The 21,701-nt window shown below is 40.5% G+C and overlaps 1 protein-coding gene across 1 annotated transcript in view; it reads right to left on the reverse strand.

Annotated features, from left to right (window-relative positions):
- Positions 1-1,483: 1,483 nt before the first annotated feature.
- Positions 1,484-21,701, reverse strand: part of ILRUN (inflammation and lipid regulator with UBA-like and NBR1-like domains) — a 44,676-nt gene continuing 24,458 nt past the window's right edge. The window contains exons 3-5 of the mRNA XM_083173124.1: positions 20,147-20,344; positions 16,297-16,586; positions 1,484-1,670 (exon numbers count right to left, since the gene is read on the reverse strand). Of these exons, the coding sequence (XP_083029250.1) occupies positions 1,635-1,670; positions 16,297-16,586; positions 20,147-20,344 (524 nt within the window). The 3' untranslated portion in view covers positions 1,484-1,634. The remainder of the gene's footprint in view (positions 1,671-16,296; positions 16,587-20,146; positions 20,345-21,701) is intronic.

Below are 21,701 nucleotides of genomic sequence, written 5' to 3' on the forward strand. Positions count from 1 at the left end.
GAGGTACTTCTAATCCCACTTGTGCACAAGGGAGGATAATAAAGGAAACATTCTTAGATGGAAATTAGACTTTTCGTGCAGGAACCCAGCTTTGATTTTCCTGGCAATTAGGCTAATTAGTTTTTGCAGGTGTATACTGATATTTATGTGGATTTTTTTTTTCTTTTGTTTCATTTTTTTTGAGAGTGAATGAGGAAGAAAGATACATTACATTTAGAAGTGGCATTTATAGTAAGAGAAGTGGGTCAAGCAGCAAGTACACTCAGTGATAATTTGTGTTTTGCCATAAAATTGCTCACAAAGAGCCCTGACTAGGTGACTAAGTCATAGGGATAGATGATATTGTACCCTACAACAGTGATATTAAATATATACAATGTAGAGTTAAGCTTACTATAATTAATGTAACCATAAGTCTTCATTGAAAGGTTTCTACAGTGTAAAACTAATTGCGGAGAGTATGGATGAGTTAATGATATGAATGTTCAATAATCTCTTTAGAGCACCCTGTAGACCTAAAGCAACATATATTCCCTACATTCCTGCCTTACGAAAAAAAAATAAAAAAAAAATCACTGTATTCAAGTAACTTAGAAAACATGGGAAAGAATAAAGAGAAAGTAACCTACAATAAACAAAGAGTATTGAGTTTCTTTTGGAAATATTATTGCAAGCACAGATGTGTCCCGCTACAGCTTTGTGCTGAGGCGGGGTTATGTTCCACATGCATCGTGGCATGACACCTGCATACCCATCACCTCCAGCTCCCATTGAATTGAATGCCCAGTGGGCGAGTACACCCCGATATGCCGCAATGAAGAGGGCAAATTTGTATTTTGGAATTCTTTTTAAGCAATACTACCTTACACAACATGTTTTGGATTTTCCAAAAAACATAAAACTGTGAACTGTTGAGAGCCTCTACAGAATAAGAGGTTTTCCGCATAAGTAGTAAGGAGAGTGTAGCGAGCAGTGTGTTCAATGGCAACTCCTCCATACAAATCTCAATTACTCTTCTAGTGTCTGTTAGCAGGACTCCTATTTAACAATTGTAAGCCCAAAACCTACCCAAATTCTGTTCACTTTCTCTATAGCATAAGCTTGTCAATGAGGATCCCTCCCCCACTCTTCCAAAATATTATTTTTTTTTTTTAAGAATTCAATACAAATCACTGCCATGGATTTTAAAGGTTTTATGGATTAAAGGCCAATAATAGTAATTAGGAAATCAATCATGGCGTGTTTCACTGATACAAAAATAGCCCTCCCAGCTTCTCTGACCGGCTTGCTGCTAAATAGGTTTCAGAACAGAATTGTTGGAATAAATTATCAAATTATTTGCATTAAACAATTGTAAACCACATTATTAAAATGAAACACTGATCTCCTACACCTGAATATATGAATCCTTTTTTTTTCGCCCATTTGATTTGTTCTTGGTGTCTAAAGATTGTGCACAAAAGAAAACAAAAAACCCTCTTCAGAAGGAGAAAGGAAGGCAGCACCCGGAATATAATTCACAGGGTAACTAACACCACTGTCCCCAAATCATCTTCAATATGTATCTTGCAGAAGATGTCCTATTCAGGGAGTGGGAAAAGGACACAAGGCATTGGAGAAAAATAAAGCTTCTTTTAGGACTCTCCAAAGGGGTAAGGCCCGTGCACACTCTGTAAGAACAGAAAAACAATGGTTAGAACATCATAAAGCCCAGATGGATGGGTTGCTAGCAAACATTTCTACAGATTTACAGTAACTTGTAAAATTACTTGGGCCCTTGCCGTATTATCTAATATTAGATTATACATTTAAGTTTTGTTGTGCTCTTTATTTCTAAAGCAGTGAACCTCCAAATACAATTTTTAATACAATATTGTTTTAGGTCACAAAAACATCTTACAATGTTGTTAGAATGTACTGAATTCCTGTGTTCTGGAAGCTAAACAATTGTCAAATGAGAACAAAACTGCTTTACAATTGTCTTCCGCTGGTGGGTATAGGCCATAGGGTCGACCAAATTAAGGTTGACACAGACAAAATGTCAACATGCCCAAGGTAGACAGGATCAAGAGGTCGATACATATTATGTCGATGTTGGGAAGGCCGACATGGGGTTTTCAAGTCTTTTTGTCTCTAATGTCCACATGGACACTATATCGGTGCACCACATCCCCTCGCCTGGCTCGTTATATTTCGGGCACACTATTGCTTTCTCCCTCCGCACCCTAGTGGATGGTAGGGTAAGAAATAACGCCTGTCGGCACCAGAAAAAAAAGTGAAAAGCCCATGTCTACCTTTTCACTGTCAACCTTCCCAATGTCAAGCTAATGCATGTGTCTACCTTTTGACCCTGTGGAACTTAGGTTGACAAAGACAAAAGGTCAATATGACTAATGCCTGTCAACCTTCAGTGGTCAACCCAATGTATGTCAACCTTAATTGTGTCAACATAACGACCGTATATACCACTGGTCAGATATTAAACAACTGCCACTTTTGCTGACTCGTGCCCAACCCAGGGATCGCAAATAAGGTTGGGAATCTGAAAACAAAGATTCAAGAGCATTCTACAGCAGTAATCGATAATGTAAGGTAAATAAACACATTAAGAAAGGAGCACAAAAAACAAAACCCAAGCGTTTTAAATGTGCCAGCGTGTAATGCTGGCAAAAACATGGCTCTAGTTAGATAAAAGGCATGAGGTTAAAGCAGCTCCAAAGTGGAAAAATTATTTTGTTGTCAGACGAGACCAAGATGCATCTTTTTGGACCAAGATCAAAGCAATGAATAGAGAAAACACTGTACACATCAGAAACCAAGCACTGTACTCCCAGTGGAGGATGGTGATGGGAGCATCTTGCTGTGTGGCTGCTATCATCAGCCTGCGCATTCAGCTAGTGAAATTAAAATGAAGAAAGTTTGGCACAGAGTACCAATATTGTAGTGGGATAAGTTATCTTTGGTGAATGAACAGAACTTGTGATCAAAACATCAGACATGCTGGAATTAATAACCATCAAAATCTGGACCACCAATACACCAAACTGTGCACACTACGGTTTTCTTTTAGTTTTCCACCTGGGACAATACAAAGGAAGATTCTACTCCCAAGCAGCATTACATGGAGCACTGACAGAAGTGCTGGGACACTTGTAATTCACTTTTAACAGTACTTCCAACAGCTTCAAAAGGTCAATGAAAAAAATATTTTCCAGACTGATATATGCCACTTATTTGTTTTTAATGTCTGTAAAGCGCCTTGAGTCCTGTTGGAGAAAGTGTGCTATATAAAGTAGGTAGGTTAGATGGGGGTGGTCCACTGCACAAGACTGGGAATTTGCGTAATAGTCGTAATATCAGATGTGGCCCCCTTTTTTTTATATAATCAGCCACTACTGTATTCAGTAGTTTAATCAGTATTAAGGGGTGTGCTACCACGGACAAAAGGTTTAGAACTGTATTACAGGAGAGAGAGAGAGTAGCTTGTCTTATGGTGGTGCACCGTTAATAATAAATGAAACATAAAAATTAGCCTTTATTATTATAGGTTAAAAGTCTGCGAAATATGACGAACAAAAACATATAACATAAATACAAGTGAGACACAAGTGTGGTTTAAAAATGGCTCGTGCGGCTTCTCACTCCACTGTTCTTTTACAATTAATGACACAGTTTGAATTCCCTCTATTGTCCAAGTGGATCTACTGGGGACTGTGTTTATATTTAATTCAATTGTGAAATTGCAACAGTAACCATGCACATCTACTGAGTTGTTATGTCTTTGTATAAACAGATACTTGTATCTTTAGATGGTAATATGTGCTGTATCACAGCACTGCGAGTGGCAGGTATAGCACAGATAATATGCAGAGTGGCTCTATGCCTACAGTCTGCAGTTCCTAGTTACTGCACCACGCCAGGGTGATGGCAACGGTTACCGTTAAACTAACAGCGTCTCTTGGTGGCGTTACCGCTACCGCTGGATGCAGACTCTCCCCGTGGGGACGAGTTCCTGCACAGCCGGCTAGCGTGTAACCACCTCACACCCAGTGCCGCTGGTGTTGAACACAGCGGTTAGCTGGGGTGAGAAAGAGTCTGTTAAACTAAGTACATTAGAGTCCTGATAAGGACTGATAAATACAATCACAATTATAGACAGAGTGGGAGTGAGAAGACGTCCGCACGGCCTGGGCAGCCGGCGTACGCTTCGCAGTTCTTCTTCAGGGCAACCCGTGTGGTTGCCCAGGACAGGTTAATATTGCTTAAGCTCCGTTTAAACCGACCAATGGGGGTCCCCCTCTTAATTGATAGTGCCGCCCCTATTACCATTGCTTGTGGAGTGTTACGTTAACTTTTTCTCCACGTCATGTATATTGTTGATAATCTAATTGAATCAATTAGGTTCCCTGTTTATTCTCAGGGTAAATTCATATGTGTTTATACAAAAATAAAAATAAGAGAATATACAGGCATATATAGGTATCTTCCCTGTCACATTAATTAAGTATCTACGGGTGATGCACGGAACTCCGTGTTCCTTCTATGTGATCTGCACTGTTGTGCTGTCACTGGTTTACATCTAGTGATTCTAAGGACCCTATCCGTCTGATGTCGGCATTGATAGCTGTCGACTAGATGGAAGTGTAAGGATCGGGGTCAGACATTGAAAATTACAGTTGTAATTACCTCCTAGGTTTTACGTCAGTGTGCATTCGGAGATTAGGTTATGCGCTGCTATTACATCAGTGATTTAGCGGGGTTCGGTGTTATTCCTCCCCTCTATAACACAAATAGGGATGTCTATTGATTCCTCTATTCCCTCAGTACTGGAGTCAGTGATGGATACATCAGTATAGTATACATTATATTTTATTATATTTATCTGATTGGTAAATCTAGTTCTTACGTAGATTGGCGTTTGTAACAGCCCCTTGTATATGTAGCTGATGGATTCCATTACATCGCTGGTAAGTATGATTTTTATTTTTATTTATATTTATATTTATGTTTCCGTGTTGTTAGAGAACAACACGGAAACATAAATATAAATATAAATATAAATAAAAATAAAAATCATACTTACTTTTAACCTATAATAATAAAGGCTAATTTTTATGTTTCATTTATTATTAACGGTGCACCACCATAAGACAAGCTACTCTCTCTCTCTCCTGTAATACTGCTATATAAAGTACACTTCCTTACTTACTATTTTTTCCTGTGTAACCTGTGTTTTGCCCTCCTTTCCAATCAAAGCAAATACAGCACACCATGTGGGGTATTCAATGCCGCAGCGAGCGGCCGGCGAGGGGGTTAAACAGAGAGGATTGCTGAAAACCAGCAATCCTCACTGTTTAACCCCCGCGCCGGCCGCTCGTTCTTTTCAACGTTCTGGGGAAATCCTCGCCGTCACAGGACGGCGAGAATTCCCCAAAACAGCGAGACCCGCGGCTGCTGCAGAAAACTCGCAGTTTTTAGCCGCGGGTCTCGCTGCTTCTGGAGCCGCATCCGCCAATTCCCCCTCGCTCAAAAAACGGAGCGAGGGGGAATTGGCGGATGCGGAGGCTGTGTTGAATGCTGTCAGGGTGAGTGGTGACAGCGAGCAGGAAGCCCTGCTCGCTGTCACCACTCGCAAACAGCATTGAATACCTGCCAATGAGTGTAATGCTAAGCAATCAGCCTGTTTATTATAACTTTACAGAGACACGTTGCTCCCTCTTCTGGCTGTAAAATGGAATTATTTTGCTTTAACATGGCCAAGCTTTAAAAGGATCCCACTTATCTGTAAAAGGTCCATACACACCGGGAGATTTTGAGGGGAAAGCAGCTTCCTTTTTGGGTTTTGAGCTGCTTTTAGCTTAAAACAGCCCAGCATGTAGGGGCCGGCAATCAGCGCTGATGCACTCCCCCGCATCATCGCCGACCGCTGTCCTTCATCTGCTGGTAATAACAGCTGAGTGGACGACTTTCCATAGCATCCTGCTATGGAAAGCCGCCCACCCCTGCAAACATCGCTCAGTGTGTATGTACGGAGTGATTTTCACCATCATCGCTGTGCATACACGCTGGGCAAAAATGCCCAGTGAGTATGGACCTTAAGTCATTTTGAGCATTTTACATCTACAACAAACACCCTTCTATCATCAAGACAGTAAAAATAAAAAGCAATATTGAACATGAAAGTCATGATAGGAAAAAAGGACTATTGAGAGGCCAGAATTCAATTAGCTGATGTTACAGCTACCTACAGCTGTGACTATTTGCTATTAAATTAATAATTGTCAATATTGTGATAACTAAAATAATTATTAAATAAAATAATAACATTAATGTGGCGGTCCACTATTAGACATTTCACAGGTTTTCTTCAAATGCACCCCTGCACATTGTGCAATTCAATTGTAAAAGTTTATTTGAAACACTCACAACAATGTTGGGAGTAAATTCTATAGTAAATTCTATAGAGCATGATCTGGGGCAAGTACATAAAATAATGTTGGCAAATCAACTTGAAGTGGTAAAAAAGATTGATTGACAGTAAAATGAATAAAATAAAAAGTTGACTTCTTGCACAGTACTGTATTTTAGGCCGGGTCACCTAGGTAATCCAGAGAGGGGTTGTTTGGCAGCACTGAAGCCAGTGTATGCAGACCCAGCTGTACCATATATCACATGTATGTATGTATGTATGTATGTATGTATGTATGTATGTACAGAAGGTGGCAAGGAGGTCTTAATCTACCTATTTTGAAGTATAATAAAGTGTTACAATGCTTATTTTTGATCTGGGTAAATAAAATGTACCGGTAGTTAGCTGGGGAGAGAAGCACAGGCTGCCAGTAAAGCGGTGATGGGAGGGAGGTGCCGGGGCCACACCTGGTCTTATAGATGCTTTTTTATAGATGTACGTTTTAGAAAGGTGCATAATACAAAGCTTCAATTTCAACCACAGGAAATATTCCTCTAAAAAAAGTACCAGAACCCAGTATACAAATATTGGTATAACACAGCAAATACATTTTGGGTGAATCTGAAAAGGAAGGTGGTGATGGTCAGTAAAGAAAGAGAAAAAAAAAGTTTGTTCAGGAGTCAATGCTGATCGGTAAGTCTCATGTAATGTGGGACCATTAGCCTAAAATGGAAATATTTGTATGTTCTCTAAATTTCCCCCGAATTCTTGTTAAGGTTTCTCAGATTGTCAAAGTTGTGGGATGGGTGTTGTTAAATATATTGGACTCCCTTTACCCTTCCTACACAAAGCTGGAGATCATTTTATACAATATTTTTAATAATTTTGTGCACAAAATAAAACTTGTGTACACTAAAGATCAGAAACCAAAGTCTCACTAGATACGTTGAATTCAAAATAGTTTGGATTTCAAAGTATTTTAGATATCAGATTTCAAGCTATGGGAGACACAACCTGAATATGAAACATATCCAGATGTCAAATCTTCAAATACTTGAAGATCAAATCAAGTACTCTGCTTATAAATAATCCTAAAATGCTTCATGTGGATCAAAAGATTGCCAATCTAAAACTATAAGGGGTCGATCCCATTAACATCGAAGGGTGCGAGTTGCCGTTGGGGTGCAGTTTTATTAACACTGAAAAAGGTACCCGAATTAAGCCTAACTCGCACCCTTCACAGGGCCGAATTAGCTGAAAATTGCTCGCACCCCTTTGGAGGTGAAAGCACTTTTCAGCGAATTCGGCCCGCCGTAAAGTGCGCCCGGTATCGTGATGATTCGTAACTCGCAAATCATCTGCACCATTCGGGGTTAATAGGATCGACCCCTGTGCTTTCTTACAGATTTTTGGGTACTTGTATATAGTTTCACAGCGGCACTGGCATGCGATTTGATTTAGCACACCCCCACTAACCATGTCAGCCCGAAGTGTGGCGAGGGTACGCGGTACGCAGCCTCCCGACCTGTTCATACCCCCACTACCCACGTCAGCGTGGAGTTGATTGTGTAAAGTGTGTCGAACGTGAGGGACTGCGAAAAAATAGCCCGAAGCGTGGCACTGCTGCTCTTGCCACACTTCGGGCTGACCTGGCTAGTGGGGGGTGTGCTAAATCGCAATGCATGCAAATCGCATGCGGTTTGCATACAATGCAATCAGCGGGCAGTGCCGCCGTAAAACTACACAAGAACCGATTTTTGTGATCAAATGATTTGTATGCAAGGGCATGCTCTGTCCAGTGCAAGTCTTGATCTGTGCTACTTGACAGGTCATTCATAGTAGGTAAGGCTGAAAAAAGACTTGCGTCCATCTAGTTCAACCTGGTATAGATATCCATTGCTGATTTGGTAGGTTCTGGTATTTTACAGACAAATTATATTTCTTATTTGTACCCATGGATGTTTTTCTCCAGTAAATGTTTGTCCAACTTTGCCTTGAACGCATTTAATGAGCCAGCCGTTACCACCTCTCTGGGAAGAGAGTTCCAGAGTTTGACTGTTCTGACCGTAAAGAAATTCTTTCTACTAGCTGAATGAAATCTTTTTTCTTCTAATCTATACTCATGCCCTCGCGTCCTAGATTCCTTTCTAGTAGAAAATAGGGTGTGTGACAGTTCCTTATATTGGCCCTTGATATACTTGTACATGTTGAGCATGTCCCCCCTTAAACGTCTCTTTTGTAATGTAAATAGTCCCAAATTGCTTAATCTCTCCCCGTAGCTTAAATTCTCCATTCCCCTAATAAGCTTTGTTGTTCGCCTTTGGACTTTTTCTACATCTATGATGTCCTTTTTATAGTGTGGGGCCCAGAACTGTACTCCGTACTCTAGGTGAGGTCTCACCAATGCTTTATATAGTGGCATAATTACCCTTGAGTCCCTAGTTTCCATTCCCCTCTTAATACATGCCAGAATTTTGTTGGCCTTTTTTGTAGCTACATTACAATGGGCACTACATCCTAGATTGCTGTCTATTTGGACTCCTAGATCCTTTTCAAGTATGGAATTACCCAGTTCCTCTCCGCTAAGGTTGTAACTTGCACACTGGTTGTGTCTCCCAAGGTGCATAACCTTACATTTATCTACATTGAACCTCATCTTCCATTTTTTTTGCTCACTCATCTAGAATTGCAAGATCATTTTGAAGCATGGTGACATCTTCTGGTGATTTTATGACTTTGCTAAGTTTTGTATCGTCCGCAAAGATGGATACATTGCTGAGTAACCCTTTCCCAATATCGTTAATAAAAATGTTAAACAAAATGGGCCCCAAAACCGAACCCTGGGGCACTCCACTTAGTACCGGTATCATATCTGATACGGCACCATTCACAACCACTCTTTGTTCTCTATTACATAGCCAATTCCCTACCCATCTGCAGATATTTTCACCCAATCCTAGGTTCTCCATTTTATTAATCAATCTCTTGTGTGGGACAGTATCAAATGCTTTAGCGAAATCTAGGAAAATCACATCTACAGCATTTCCATTATCGAGGTTTTTGCTATCCTCTTCATAGAACCCTAGTAGATTAGTTTGGCATGAACGATTTTTCACGAACCCATGTTGGTTAGTACTGAGTAGACGGTGATGATCTAAATATTCCTGGATACCATCCCTTAAAAATCCTTCAAATAGTTTACCCACAATTGATGTTAAACTAACGGGTCTGTAATTAGCTGGATCTTCCTTTTTTCCTTTTTTGAATATTGGCACTACCTCTGCTATTCTCCAATCTTTTGGTACTATACCGGACGATAGTGACTTGCTAAAGATATAATGTAGGGGGGTAGCTAGTTCATCCCTTAATTCCATTAATACCCTCGGATGAATCCCATCTGGCCCTGGTGACTTATTTGTTTTGAGTTTGCTTAGCCTCAGTATTATTTCCTTCGGCGTGAAATCCACAATGAGATCTGGCTTATTTGTCCCGTTTGTGGTAAATGTTCGTTCCACAGTCTGCTCTCCCTTAGTAAATACTGATGAGAAGAACTCATTTAACAGTTTTGCTTTTCCCTTGTCCTCAGTAACACTTTTTCCACTAGTATCAGTTAGTGGGCCTATGTTTTCCTTAATTAAACGTTTACTATTTATGTATTTAAAAAACTTCTTTGGGTTGGTTTTGCTTTCAGTGGCTTTGCACTCTTCATATAATATTTTAGCTGCTTTGATTACCCCTTTACAAGTTTTGTTTGATTCTTTGTATTTTGCGAACGCCTCCTCATTCAAGTTATTTTTATAGAATTTAAAGGCTCTGGTTTTATTGTTGATAGCTGACCTTACTTCTTTGTCCAACCATGGTGGCTTTTTTTTGTTGAATTTACCTTTAGTTACTTTAGGAATGTATTCAATAGTTAGTGAATCAAGCACCTTTTTTAGAGTATCCCACATTTCCTCTGCATTTTTTCCCTCTATAACCGTTTCCCACCCAATTCCTGTTAGGGCTTCCCTGAATAATTCAAAGTTCGCTTTTCTGAAGTTTAGTATTTTTGCAGATCCTTTTTGATGTAATTTACTGAAGTTGATTTCCAGTGAAACCATATTGTGATCACTATTCCCTAATTGTTCAATTACTTTTGTGTTTGAAACTAAGTCTGTGTTATTTGTTAATACTAAGTCCAAGAGCGCCTCATCACGAGTTGGAGTTTCTACCGTTTGTGTAATAAACTGGTCTTTAAGTAAGCTTAAGAACCCATTGCTTCTTGCTGATTTACCTGTTTCGTTTTCCCAATCAATGTCGGGTAAATTAAAATCCCCCATAATTAATACCTGACCCTGATTTGATGCTTGTTTGATTTGGTTTAAAAGAAGAGACTCTTTCCTTTCATTTATATTTGGTGGTCTATAGCATACCCCTATTATAAATTTGTTTTTTGGTTTCTTATTATTGTCGGTTATCTCTGCCCACACTGTCTCAGAGTTGTCGTCTTCCAGGTCTGTGCTCATATTTTTCTCACATGATGTTAAGTTATTATTTACATATAGGCACACACCCCCGCCCCTTCTATTTTCCCTGTCTTTCCTGTAGAGTGTATATCCCTCCATGTTTAATGCCCAGTCATGCGACTCATTACACCATGTTTCTGTTATACCAATGATGTCGTAGTCATCCCTACTGATCACCGTTTCAAGCTCCCCGATTTTACTCACTAAGCTTCTTGCATTAGCCAGTAAGCATTTTAATTTATGTTTATTTTTAGATATGGCTCTAATATTGTGATTAGTTTCACCCCAGGACCCATTTGAATTCTTTACTAGCTTCCTCTTTCCCCTCTCCCCTTCAATAGACTCTCTACAGGCCTCCCCACCATGCACACTGCCTGCCCTCTCCATAGTTCCTGGAATTCTTCCTCTGTCATTCCCTCCTTCCCGTATACTAAGATCATCTGTACCTAAGAACTGTAATGGGGTAACAGTTACCCCATAACATTTTATTACATGACATTCCTGATGCACCCTGAGAGTTACCCCCGATTATACCCTTGTTATGTCCCAGGACTTTGTCTATGTCTCCGTCCCCCCCCCCCCCCCATCTCCTTCCTCCATATGATTCCTGATCCCAGTCCGGCTTCTCTCCCTGATGGTCCCATAATGTCTTGCTGCCCCCACCCCCCCCCGTCGCCTAGTTTAAAATCTCCTCCAACCCTCTAACCATCCTTCCCCCCAGCACCGCAGCCCCCTCCTCGTTCAGGTGCAATCCATCACGGCAAAAAAGATGGTGCCTGACCGAGAAGTCCGCCCAGTGTTCCATGAACACGAATCCCTCTTTCCTACACCAATCCTTAAGCCACACATTTACCTCCCTGATCTCCCTCTGCCTCCCTGAGCTAGCGCGTGGCACTGGTAATATTTCCGAGAAAATTACCCTAGATGTCCTCGCCTTTAATTTCTTACCTAATTCCCTATACTCTTTCTTGAGGACATCCCACCTACCATTGACTTTGTCGTTGGTGCCGATGTGCACCAAGACCGCCGGGTTGCTCCCAGCCCCTCCCAACAATCTGTCAACTCGGTCCGCGATGTGCCGTACCCGAGCACCCGGGAGGCAACAGACCGTGCGGCGATCGCGGTCCCGATAGCAGATTGCCCTGTCTGTTCTCCTAATGATGGAATCCCCTACCACCACTATCTGCCTTGGTACCTCACTAACTGTCATCCCGTTTGAGCTAGAGGGACCGCTCCTCTGGTTGCTAGAGGGAGCCGTCTCCTCCAGCTCCGTCATTTCGTCTCTATCCTCCCCCGAAACTTCGTCCAACCGGGCAAATTTGTTCGGGTGTGATAGATCCGAGATGTCGTTCCTGTCCCTCCTGTCCCTCCTGTTTCCCCTTCTAACCGTGACCCAGCTGGCTACCTGATCCTCCTCCTCTACCAGTGACCCCATCTGCAACTCCTCCACCGTTCTATTTAGGCTTTGCTCAAGATTGGAAATATCCCTCAGTCGCTGAACGGTCCGCTCTAGATCAGTGACCTGGGCTTCCAGGGCGGACGTTCGCTCACATCTCGTGCAGATGTATTTGCACTGGGACTCTTGCTCCAGGTGCTCATACATCTTGCACAACATGCACTGAGTGAGATTCTCAATCAGGGCCCCACCCATTTTATCTACCTCCCTGCGACTAACCCCCTAGTATACAGTAGAGAGTTAAATTACAATGCAATTACACACTACAAGTTAATTTTTATCAAAATATAAGAAAGTTGATTCAGTAACACTTATATTTGGATCTTTAAGATCCAAACTCCTTAAAGTCCCTTCGTACACTCCACGTTTCTTTTTACAAAATCTAACCCTTACCTATCTCTGAAACTATACCACTTCACTCTTTCATAACCTAGATTACTTGATCACTTTGCTTTGTAGGTTCTGACAAGAAAATGTACACATGAAGAAGTCACCCTGGTTGTTTAAATTAAATGCTCTGCATGTTAAGTTTAAAGTTTCAATATGTAACTGCAATGTATAAAGAGCACCTTCTAATGCAGTGGTTCCCAACCTGGGGTACTAGTACCCCTGGGGGTACTCTGCAGACCAGTTGGGGGTACTTGAAAATAATATTGGTAATGGCGGAAGATGAAAAAGTATTTTGATGGCAGAAAAAGACCCATTGTCATGGAGAACCATGTTGTGTCACTTATGGTTCTGTCTTCAGGGTCATCAGTGTCTCATTGTGCTTTTGCCTGACCAGAAATCCAATGGGAGCTACCCGTGCTGCCCTCAGACATCAGCGATCATCTGCCCAGCACTGACACGGGTGGAAGAAGTAGCAGCATTAATCCTACAGGTGTAAGTGGGAACCCTAGAGACAATACAGAACCAGCGGCCAGACATGGAAGGGCACGATTCCTGTCCGCTACTCCTTAATATAAGGACATGCATAAGGATAGGCATACCGCTCACTTCCACTCCACTCATAAGTACTGTCTATATTTTAAATTGACAGGAGGGGTACTCATCAATGAAAAGCCTAATCAAGGGGTACGGGAGAGAAAAAAGTTTGGGAACCACCGTTCTAATGCATTTCTATGACGACTACTAAGGACTTTTTTAGGGAATTGTTGCAAGATGGACACTGGGATTAAGATATGAGCTGAAAACCTGAACTGGTAAGCAACGTTCCATTCGTGACCACTACAAAAGAAATAGAGCAGCAGGCAAGAGCCTGAAAGACATAGCTGACAGGAGAACAATCACTAGTAAGGACCAGACATTTCATACAAACCCTACAGTAGCAGGAAGTATTAGAGTAATCAACATACACATATATATATATATATATATATATATATATATATATATATATATATATATATGTGTATTTTAAAAAAACAAAATGCCTACACGTGGTAGGAAAAAACACTCGCCACTAGAGCAACCAGTTCAGCTTCTAGTTGCTATTTAAACAAAACAATGCATCAAAGAGTATATAACCTGCTTTTACAGATCCATCATCCGACGTTTTGGTCATCAACAGTGACCTTTGTCAAGAAAAAAATCCAACAGCAGAGGTGCAATATTCTCAGTAGACAACGGGATCAATTCCCATAGAGAAGGGAAGCCTTCACTGTTGATGACCGAAACGTCGGATGATGGATCTGTAAAAGCAGGTTATATACTCTTTGATGCATTGTTTTGTTTAAATAGCAACTAGAAGCTGAACTGGTTGCTCTAGTGGCGAGTGTTTTTTCCTACCACGTGTTGGCATTTTGTTTTGTATATGGACACAGGCAAGCTTGTGGTCCATAAAAAAACACCCCACCGTTGTCTATAATTTAAAGTGTGCGAGTGCAGGCTTTTTGTGGATATATATATATATATATATATATATATATATATATATATATATATATATATATATATATATATATATATATATATATATATATATATATATATATATATATATATATATATACATACATATACATACATACATATACACGCTGAGATTTTGGCTATGTACGATTCTGACTATGCAATTTCCTGTGAACTCCCCAGAGCCAAGAACCATACAATTGTGACTATAATTACTGGAGATTTTGACTATACTAGAACACTAGACTGTTTACAAAGTCAAAATTGGCTTCTATTTTTGCTTACGATGCCGATCCCACCAGGTTGTACATCAGAAGCGCAAGCGGTTTACACACTGTGCGATTTGTGCTAACTTTCCTTTTGATTTTGGCTATATAGTCAAAGGGGTGTATTCAATGCCTATGGCAAGCTGTGATGGTGAGCAGTGCTGATAGCTTGCGGGTCAGTATTCAACTGACACCGCTGCACTCATCGGTTCTACCTCGCTGGGTTTTTCCAGCGAGGTGGAAACAGCAAATGCGGCTGCTATATGGAACCTAGTCGTTCCGGGGAATCTGACGGCGGAGATTCCCCCGAATCATAGAATAGTGCGTGGGCCAGTGAGGGGGTTAGATGGCGAGGATGGCTCGTTTTCGTCAATCCCCGCCGAAAACAAGCCATCTATGTCGCAGAAACCCCCTTGCTGGCGTAATTAAATACTGGCCAGAATCGGAGGCTCAAATTACCTTTAGCTACTGTACACTAAATTTGCTTTGTACCAACTTTGACAAAAAGTATTTAGGTCAATTGTAGATCTCCATTAATAGTTAGATTGGCACATTTGGGCTAATTAGCCCCTGCAGAGGCATATTTAGTTCAGTTTTGATTAAGACTATAGCGCAAAATCACTTACCTCTATACAAATATCTATCCTTTTTTTCTCTGCTCCTTCATCAATCGGCTACAGACCCCATCTCCAGTGCAGAGTGACCTCCACTTACAAGCAGCACTCCAAGAATAGACAGCCATGTATTGCATATTTATAGGTTCAGTTGTTTGAGGAACCTGTCTCTACAGCTCCTAGACTCTCCCACATACCCTTGTGTATTAATCAACCTTATACCTTAGAGGTTTCATTTTTTTTTTTTTTTTTTTTTTTTTTTTTAAAGTGGCCTGAATCAATATGCAGTTTGCAAATTAATGGAAACCAATGACCTATTGATTGGGTATTATGAGATACTAGTTACCAGCCCATCAAAATTACAAAACATCATAACAGTAATGTCAGGGGTGGCATCTGTGTGCACCCAAACTTAGCAAAGCTTGAATTGCTCCGCTGGGTGCCATCTAGTGGCTGTCAGAGTGCAAAATACTTGAATACCCACAATAGTGGCTTTAGTCTTGTAATATAAGATGGGATCCTAATGCAGTCTCATAAATATTAGCTGTAGTGTGCTTTCATTGCCAGAATAAGCCTCACTGAAACAAGAAAAGGGTTTGGGAATAAACTAGCCTCTTGTGACAATACACAAAGCAGCAGAAGCAGAAAATGGCATTCACATGAAATGAGAGCCAATTCTTTGCCCACTGGATAAAACATGTGACTGAATGTGGGAAGTCATGCTCCGAATACTCTGTAGGTAACACATAGACGGTAAGGGCTGTCCTGTACAGAGGTCTCCTACATACACATAGTCTCAATACACCATGCAGAGTAAGATGACTGGTGTGAGTGAACCACCAGGTCCCATGCAGCTCTACTAAAAGGTGGGCGTATTTTTGCTACAGATTCAGAGAAACAGATATTCAAGTCATATGAAATGAATAACCAGTCTCCTTGTGTGTCTTATTTGCATTGCAGTTAAAACATATTTTCGGCATAACAGATTCTCATTCAACTTGCAACAAAATTGGTAAGTGCTGAAATACACTCGCTTAATATTTCCCACTCTACTACATTCACAGACTCTTTCCATCCTTTACTTACTCTCCAAGACTGCGGCCTATTTTTTTTAAAAATGTCCACTGCGCCTCACCTCTCTATAAGTTGCTACAGAATGGCTGGCTGGATGATCCGTTGCACATATATTTACAGAGGTCTGAGATAGTCCATTCTGTTCTTTTTCAGGAGTCTCTGTTTCAGGTTCCCAGGTTCCCATATTTTCCCCTTCTGGGGAACGACTCTTCTGAGGCGAAGCAAAGGGGTTGTAGTCTCCACCAAGATTGCGATGAGGCTGAGTGTTGAACTCCGTCTCAAAGGAGGATAGTTGCTGAGTGACACCTAAGAGGCCACCAGCTTCCACGCTGAGAATAACCCAAATCACGTCTGATGGTAAAGAAATTCAGAAATAAGATGAGATGGAAAAGACAGTACAACAGTTATGATCAAATAAACCAGCGCACAAAAATTGAACAATGGTCAATGTAATAGGCAAAACCAGTGCAGGTGTCTGCCTATCAGAAATATGGAAGGGCAAACCCAGTCACAAAAACATGACAGTGTACATAAGTAAATACATTTTTTTGTGTTAAAGGTGCTACGAAAGAAAAAACAAACTCTTGGCCAGGACACAGTGATTTAAGAGTTTGGAAACCACTGCTTTAATGTGATGAATTCTGTAACCAAAATATATACCTAATTAATTTGCCTGGACGCTCAATGTACTCAACTTATCTTTTTTTCTGGGAATGACTCACTTTGAAATATCGCAGTGTGATATTGTGTACATCCAACTGAAGATACACTACATAATAATTGTAAAACTTTAGTCAAGCTACACCCTTCACCCTACACCCTTCAGCCCTATACACACACACACAAGGCGGGGTGACTGTCGGCAGAGGCGTGCTCCTGAGACCAGCCCCGGGATGATCGCTGGTCAGTGTAACATGCTCCTGCGACTTCCCCCGGCGACCAGCTGTTTCCCCCAGCAGCGTCTTGTTTTCATCAGCAACCATGTCTGGTCGCTGATGAAAACGGGACACAGCAATATGATTGCTGAGTGATCATATTGCTCCGTGTGTAAGGAGCTTTCAGCTCATTCATTTCAGTACACCAAAAGAAGCTAGTTTGTGATGAAAATATATTTATTTTGGAAAATAGTTTTGTACTCATAAACTTTGGTTATAAGTAAATTGAGTCTTTGAAAAAGGGAACCACCCTTAGTGGCGATCATGGCAGTGCAAGTGCGGGGTATTGTCAGTCAACTTGTTTTAACTCTGACCACTCTTCTAGAAACTCTCAAAGGTGATTTCGGCTCATTAGTTGCAAATCTCGAAAACACCTAACTAGGCTATCACAAAGGAGCTCAGACGGATTGCAATCAGGAGTCTAGGGTGGCCAAACCATGATCTTCAGAACTTGCTGTTATTGTTTTGACGGAATATCCTTTTAAATATCCCCAGACCATAATGGAACCAACTCCATGCTTGACGGTGCTAAATGCAAGCAGGAAGCATGATGTAATCTGTCGCACAACGAACCACCTTGCTCCTCTTAGACCCAAACACCTCAAACTTCAATTAATTTGTGAAAATAACTCTCTTCCATAGGCTAATTATCTAACTCATGTGTTTTTTAATCCAACAATAAGCCTCTGCTTTTTATTTATGGACTGAAGCAATGGGCTTCAGGCTTCAAGTGAGCGGCTATAAAGCAGAATTTAGCGGTAGTGGTAAACAAACTTGTATCTCTTGTTTCCATCAAAGCAGCGCGACGAAGCTGTGGTCATGTTTGGAATACACACTGTAATCTGTTCTCCTGTTCTGTAGAGTCAGTCGAGGTTGTCTAGATCGTGCGATACACTGTTGTTTATGGTGTCTCCCTTGAAGCCACATTGCACTCCACTAAAAGTAACCTTCTCCAGGCCAGCAATTTAACAAACTCTGCCCTGCATTTCTCAAAGCAACTATGGGAGATCGCTTTTGAATTGAGAACTCCTTCCAGGAAGCCACTTAACAAGCGTTCAGTTTCACAATATCCTTAATGGGCCATGTGGTTCTTATCTGCTGCCAAATTTTATGTTACTAAAAAGGTACCCATACACTAAGGCGATTTCATGGCAATTTGTTCCCTTTTCATCCGATTGTGGTGATAAATCAGATGAAGTGTCCAAATAACATGTTTTTTGACATTTGGGGGGAAATTTACTAAAGGAAATTGATAAAAAATAGGTGTATTTGTATCCAGAAATACACTTATTTTCGACATTTACTATTCTGAAAATACGGCAATTCGTATTGATGTATTTTCGGGATAGTAAATGTCAAAAATAAGTGTATTTCTGGATACAAATACAACTATTTTTTACAAATTTCCTTTAGTAAATTTCCCCCTTGGTCTGAAGTGACGCGTGATCCTGTAAGGAATCGGATTGGAGCCTGAACATCACACACGCTGCATGATAGATCTATCCCATCGCCAAGCCTGTTAGCAGGCTTCGCTGGGATTGCTACATTGAGCCAGATGTATCAAGATTCAAGAAGTGAGAAAATGGAGAGTGATAAACAGCCAGTCAATCAGCTCCAATCTGTAATGTTGCAGGCTGGGTTTGAAAAATGACAGTTAGGAGCTGATTGGCTGTTTGTTTATCACTCTCCATTTTATTACTTTTTGAAGACTGATACATCTGACCCCTATTGTATGCAAAAGGACTGCAGACGGCGGGCAATTCAAGTGGGGATTGTGGGCAACTTCTCTCCTCAGACAAGTCACCCTAGTGTATGGGCACCTTAAGTAAGGCAAATTCGTCAACTTAATGTGTTGACTAATCATTTTCAAAACAGCATTGGGCATTTATTGGATATCACTACAAGCACCTTGTGACCTTTTGTGCATAATTTATTTTCGGGGATCAAATATTATGACTGCATCCAGTCAAAATCTAGTCATTGCCAATGTTCTCAGCAGAGAACACAGACCCGTATGTATCGCTCAGCACACATCGCTGGTGCACCACGTGTGCTGAGAGATCTGAGCTGTGTGTACGAGCCTTTCCTCTGCAAAACAGGTTTACTATTTTTACATATTGATAAACTCTTGTCATTATAAACCTGCCATTCACAACAGAGATTTTGAATTACACTGAATTGATAAAATATTTATACCACAAAAAATAAAACCCACAGAATTTTTTTAAAACATACAATTTTTTGTCATTTTAACAAAGTCCCTAATAAATTAACTCAATTGTCCGTGGCATGTCATGCTTGTCAGCATATTTGTTCTTTTGAGATCAGATCCATACGCATAACCCCCCCCCAAAAAAAACTTAACTTTGAAAACAAAAGATTTTAATTCTGATTTTATACAATATGCTTGTTTTCCATAGCCATACAGACTTATCCTCCTTTTACAATGCTCAAATTCTAATTAGTACCCATCAGTTTCACAGCAAGCTAAATTACACAGTGCAACTGTTAAGCTGGTATTCAGATCTTGCACTTTATCCGATCTTGAGCCGCTTGGCTGGATGCGATCCAACAGATCGCTTCTGCAGCTGGTGCGAATTGCAGACTCCATTGCAACGCACAAGAGACAGCGCATCGCATCAGACCTGTTGCCAATCACATGCAATTTGGACACTTTCCATGCAACTGATCACCGATATTCCATTAAAAGAGCCCATATCACATGTGAATTGCCTAATGCATGGGCACCTTTAGGAAACGTATACGTTGCTGTAGTTAATTACAGTGCCCTTGGTTCAGTAACATTCCCCACTGCACTCAGTGTATGCGTCACACCTTTACAAAAGATTGGATAGCTGGTATATAGTTTATTTTATTTCATAGCAGTGCAAATTCCAACACCAAATCCTTTATCATGACTTTGGGCCCTGCTTCATCAATGAGAATAGAATATGGTTATAGAATAAAGATATTCACCTCCAAAATACAGGCCAGTAGCAGTACACATTCTCCACTGGCCCTGGTACATGCCTGGTTGATTAGGACTGCACATTGGCACACTGACATCGGTCATCTCTTGGGTGTCTAGCGAGCGTACTAATACCATATTCACATGGCCAAACTGATCACCTCCAACATACCGCAGACACACACCTGGTGGCCATGCCTCTGATCCTGGAAAGAGAAACAATAAAAGAGGCAGTATAAATAGTCTTCACTCCTAAACCCCTATAAGCCAACAACATGTAACAATGTAAAACAGACGTCTGTGCTTCAATTTTTTTCTCCTATAAAAAAATAATATCATTCTGTCTGATATCATGCATGGAAAATATGACAATGACATAACATAATTGATTACCAGCTCACACATTAAGCATGCATTATGCCTGCCTGGTGTACAGATTTAGTTATAGATTACAACAATAATGGTTTGGCCCCAATATAAATGAACTTTGTTTTCAGATCCAGTAAAGCAATAGAAGAGTTTGTCCAAAATTAATTTTTATTAGAAATTCCCTAATAAACTGGCAGAGAATCCAGCAGAGGATTTCTTCAATCCATTTCACAAGTGTATGACATAACTGACCCCGGTACTTGTTTAGTTTCACGGCGGCCGATATATCGGATGTGATATCGGTCGATCCAATGCAATGCAATTTAACTGTTCATAAACCCACTATCCACTACGCATGGAGTTGATGTTATATAGTGTGGCGAGCGTAGTAGTCCGCTCGCCACACTTCGGGCTCAGTGGCTCGCTGCGCTCGCCACACTATATAAAATCAACTCCATGCGTAGTAGATAGTGGGGTTATGAACAGGTAAAAAAAATCTGCTGTGCCCCTTATGATGCTTTACTGGATCTGAAAACTGCTCTCTCATCAAAGAAGCTTATTTATATTGGTGCCAAACCTCTATTGTTCTTTAGATGTTATGGATTGTTCCCAGCCTTCAAAGAAATTAGGGGATAGGCTGCCATCTCATTTACCGTTAATTATTTGTGCGTTTGGAGTTATTTTGTATCATCTATACATATATGTATAGTGTCCGTGTGACTCCGAAACATTGCCATCTGTTGGCAGCAAGTGAAATTACATCTACTAGTATTTATCTTGAGCTGATATTACATATACACACACTATTGTGTATATGCTATTACCTAACCCGCTTTAGGAGTTGTTTTATTCTGTCGAACCACAGCTCGTGAACATTCCAAATTATATATATATATATATATATATGGCGGCACTCAGCCAATAATCCCAAGCCAGGCACAAGCAGGTAACGCTACTTGTGCCTGGCTTGTGATTATTGGCTAAGTGTCACCATTCCAATCAACTACATACTCTTATTTGCCATCATATTGGTTTATTTTGTAGTAGAGTGCCGCTAAAACCAAATTTTATATATATATATATATATATATATATATATATATATATTATATTTGTTGTAATCCTTGTACTATTACTTTGTAGAACAAATTTGTCACTAAGAACTTACAGAAATCCTATCACAGTGACAGATTA

Source organism: Crinia signifera, chromosome 2 (genome assembly GCF_055691185.1).
Source record: "Crinia signifera chromosome 2, ASM5569118v1, whole genome shotgun sequence".
In the NCBI taxonomy this organism is placed as follows: Eukaryota; Metazoa; Chordata; class Amphibia; order Anura; family Myobatrachidae; genus Crinia; species Crinia signifera.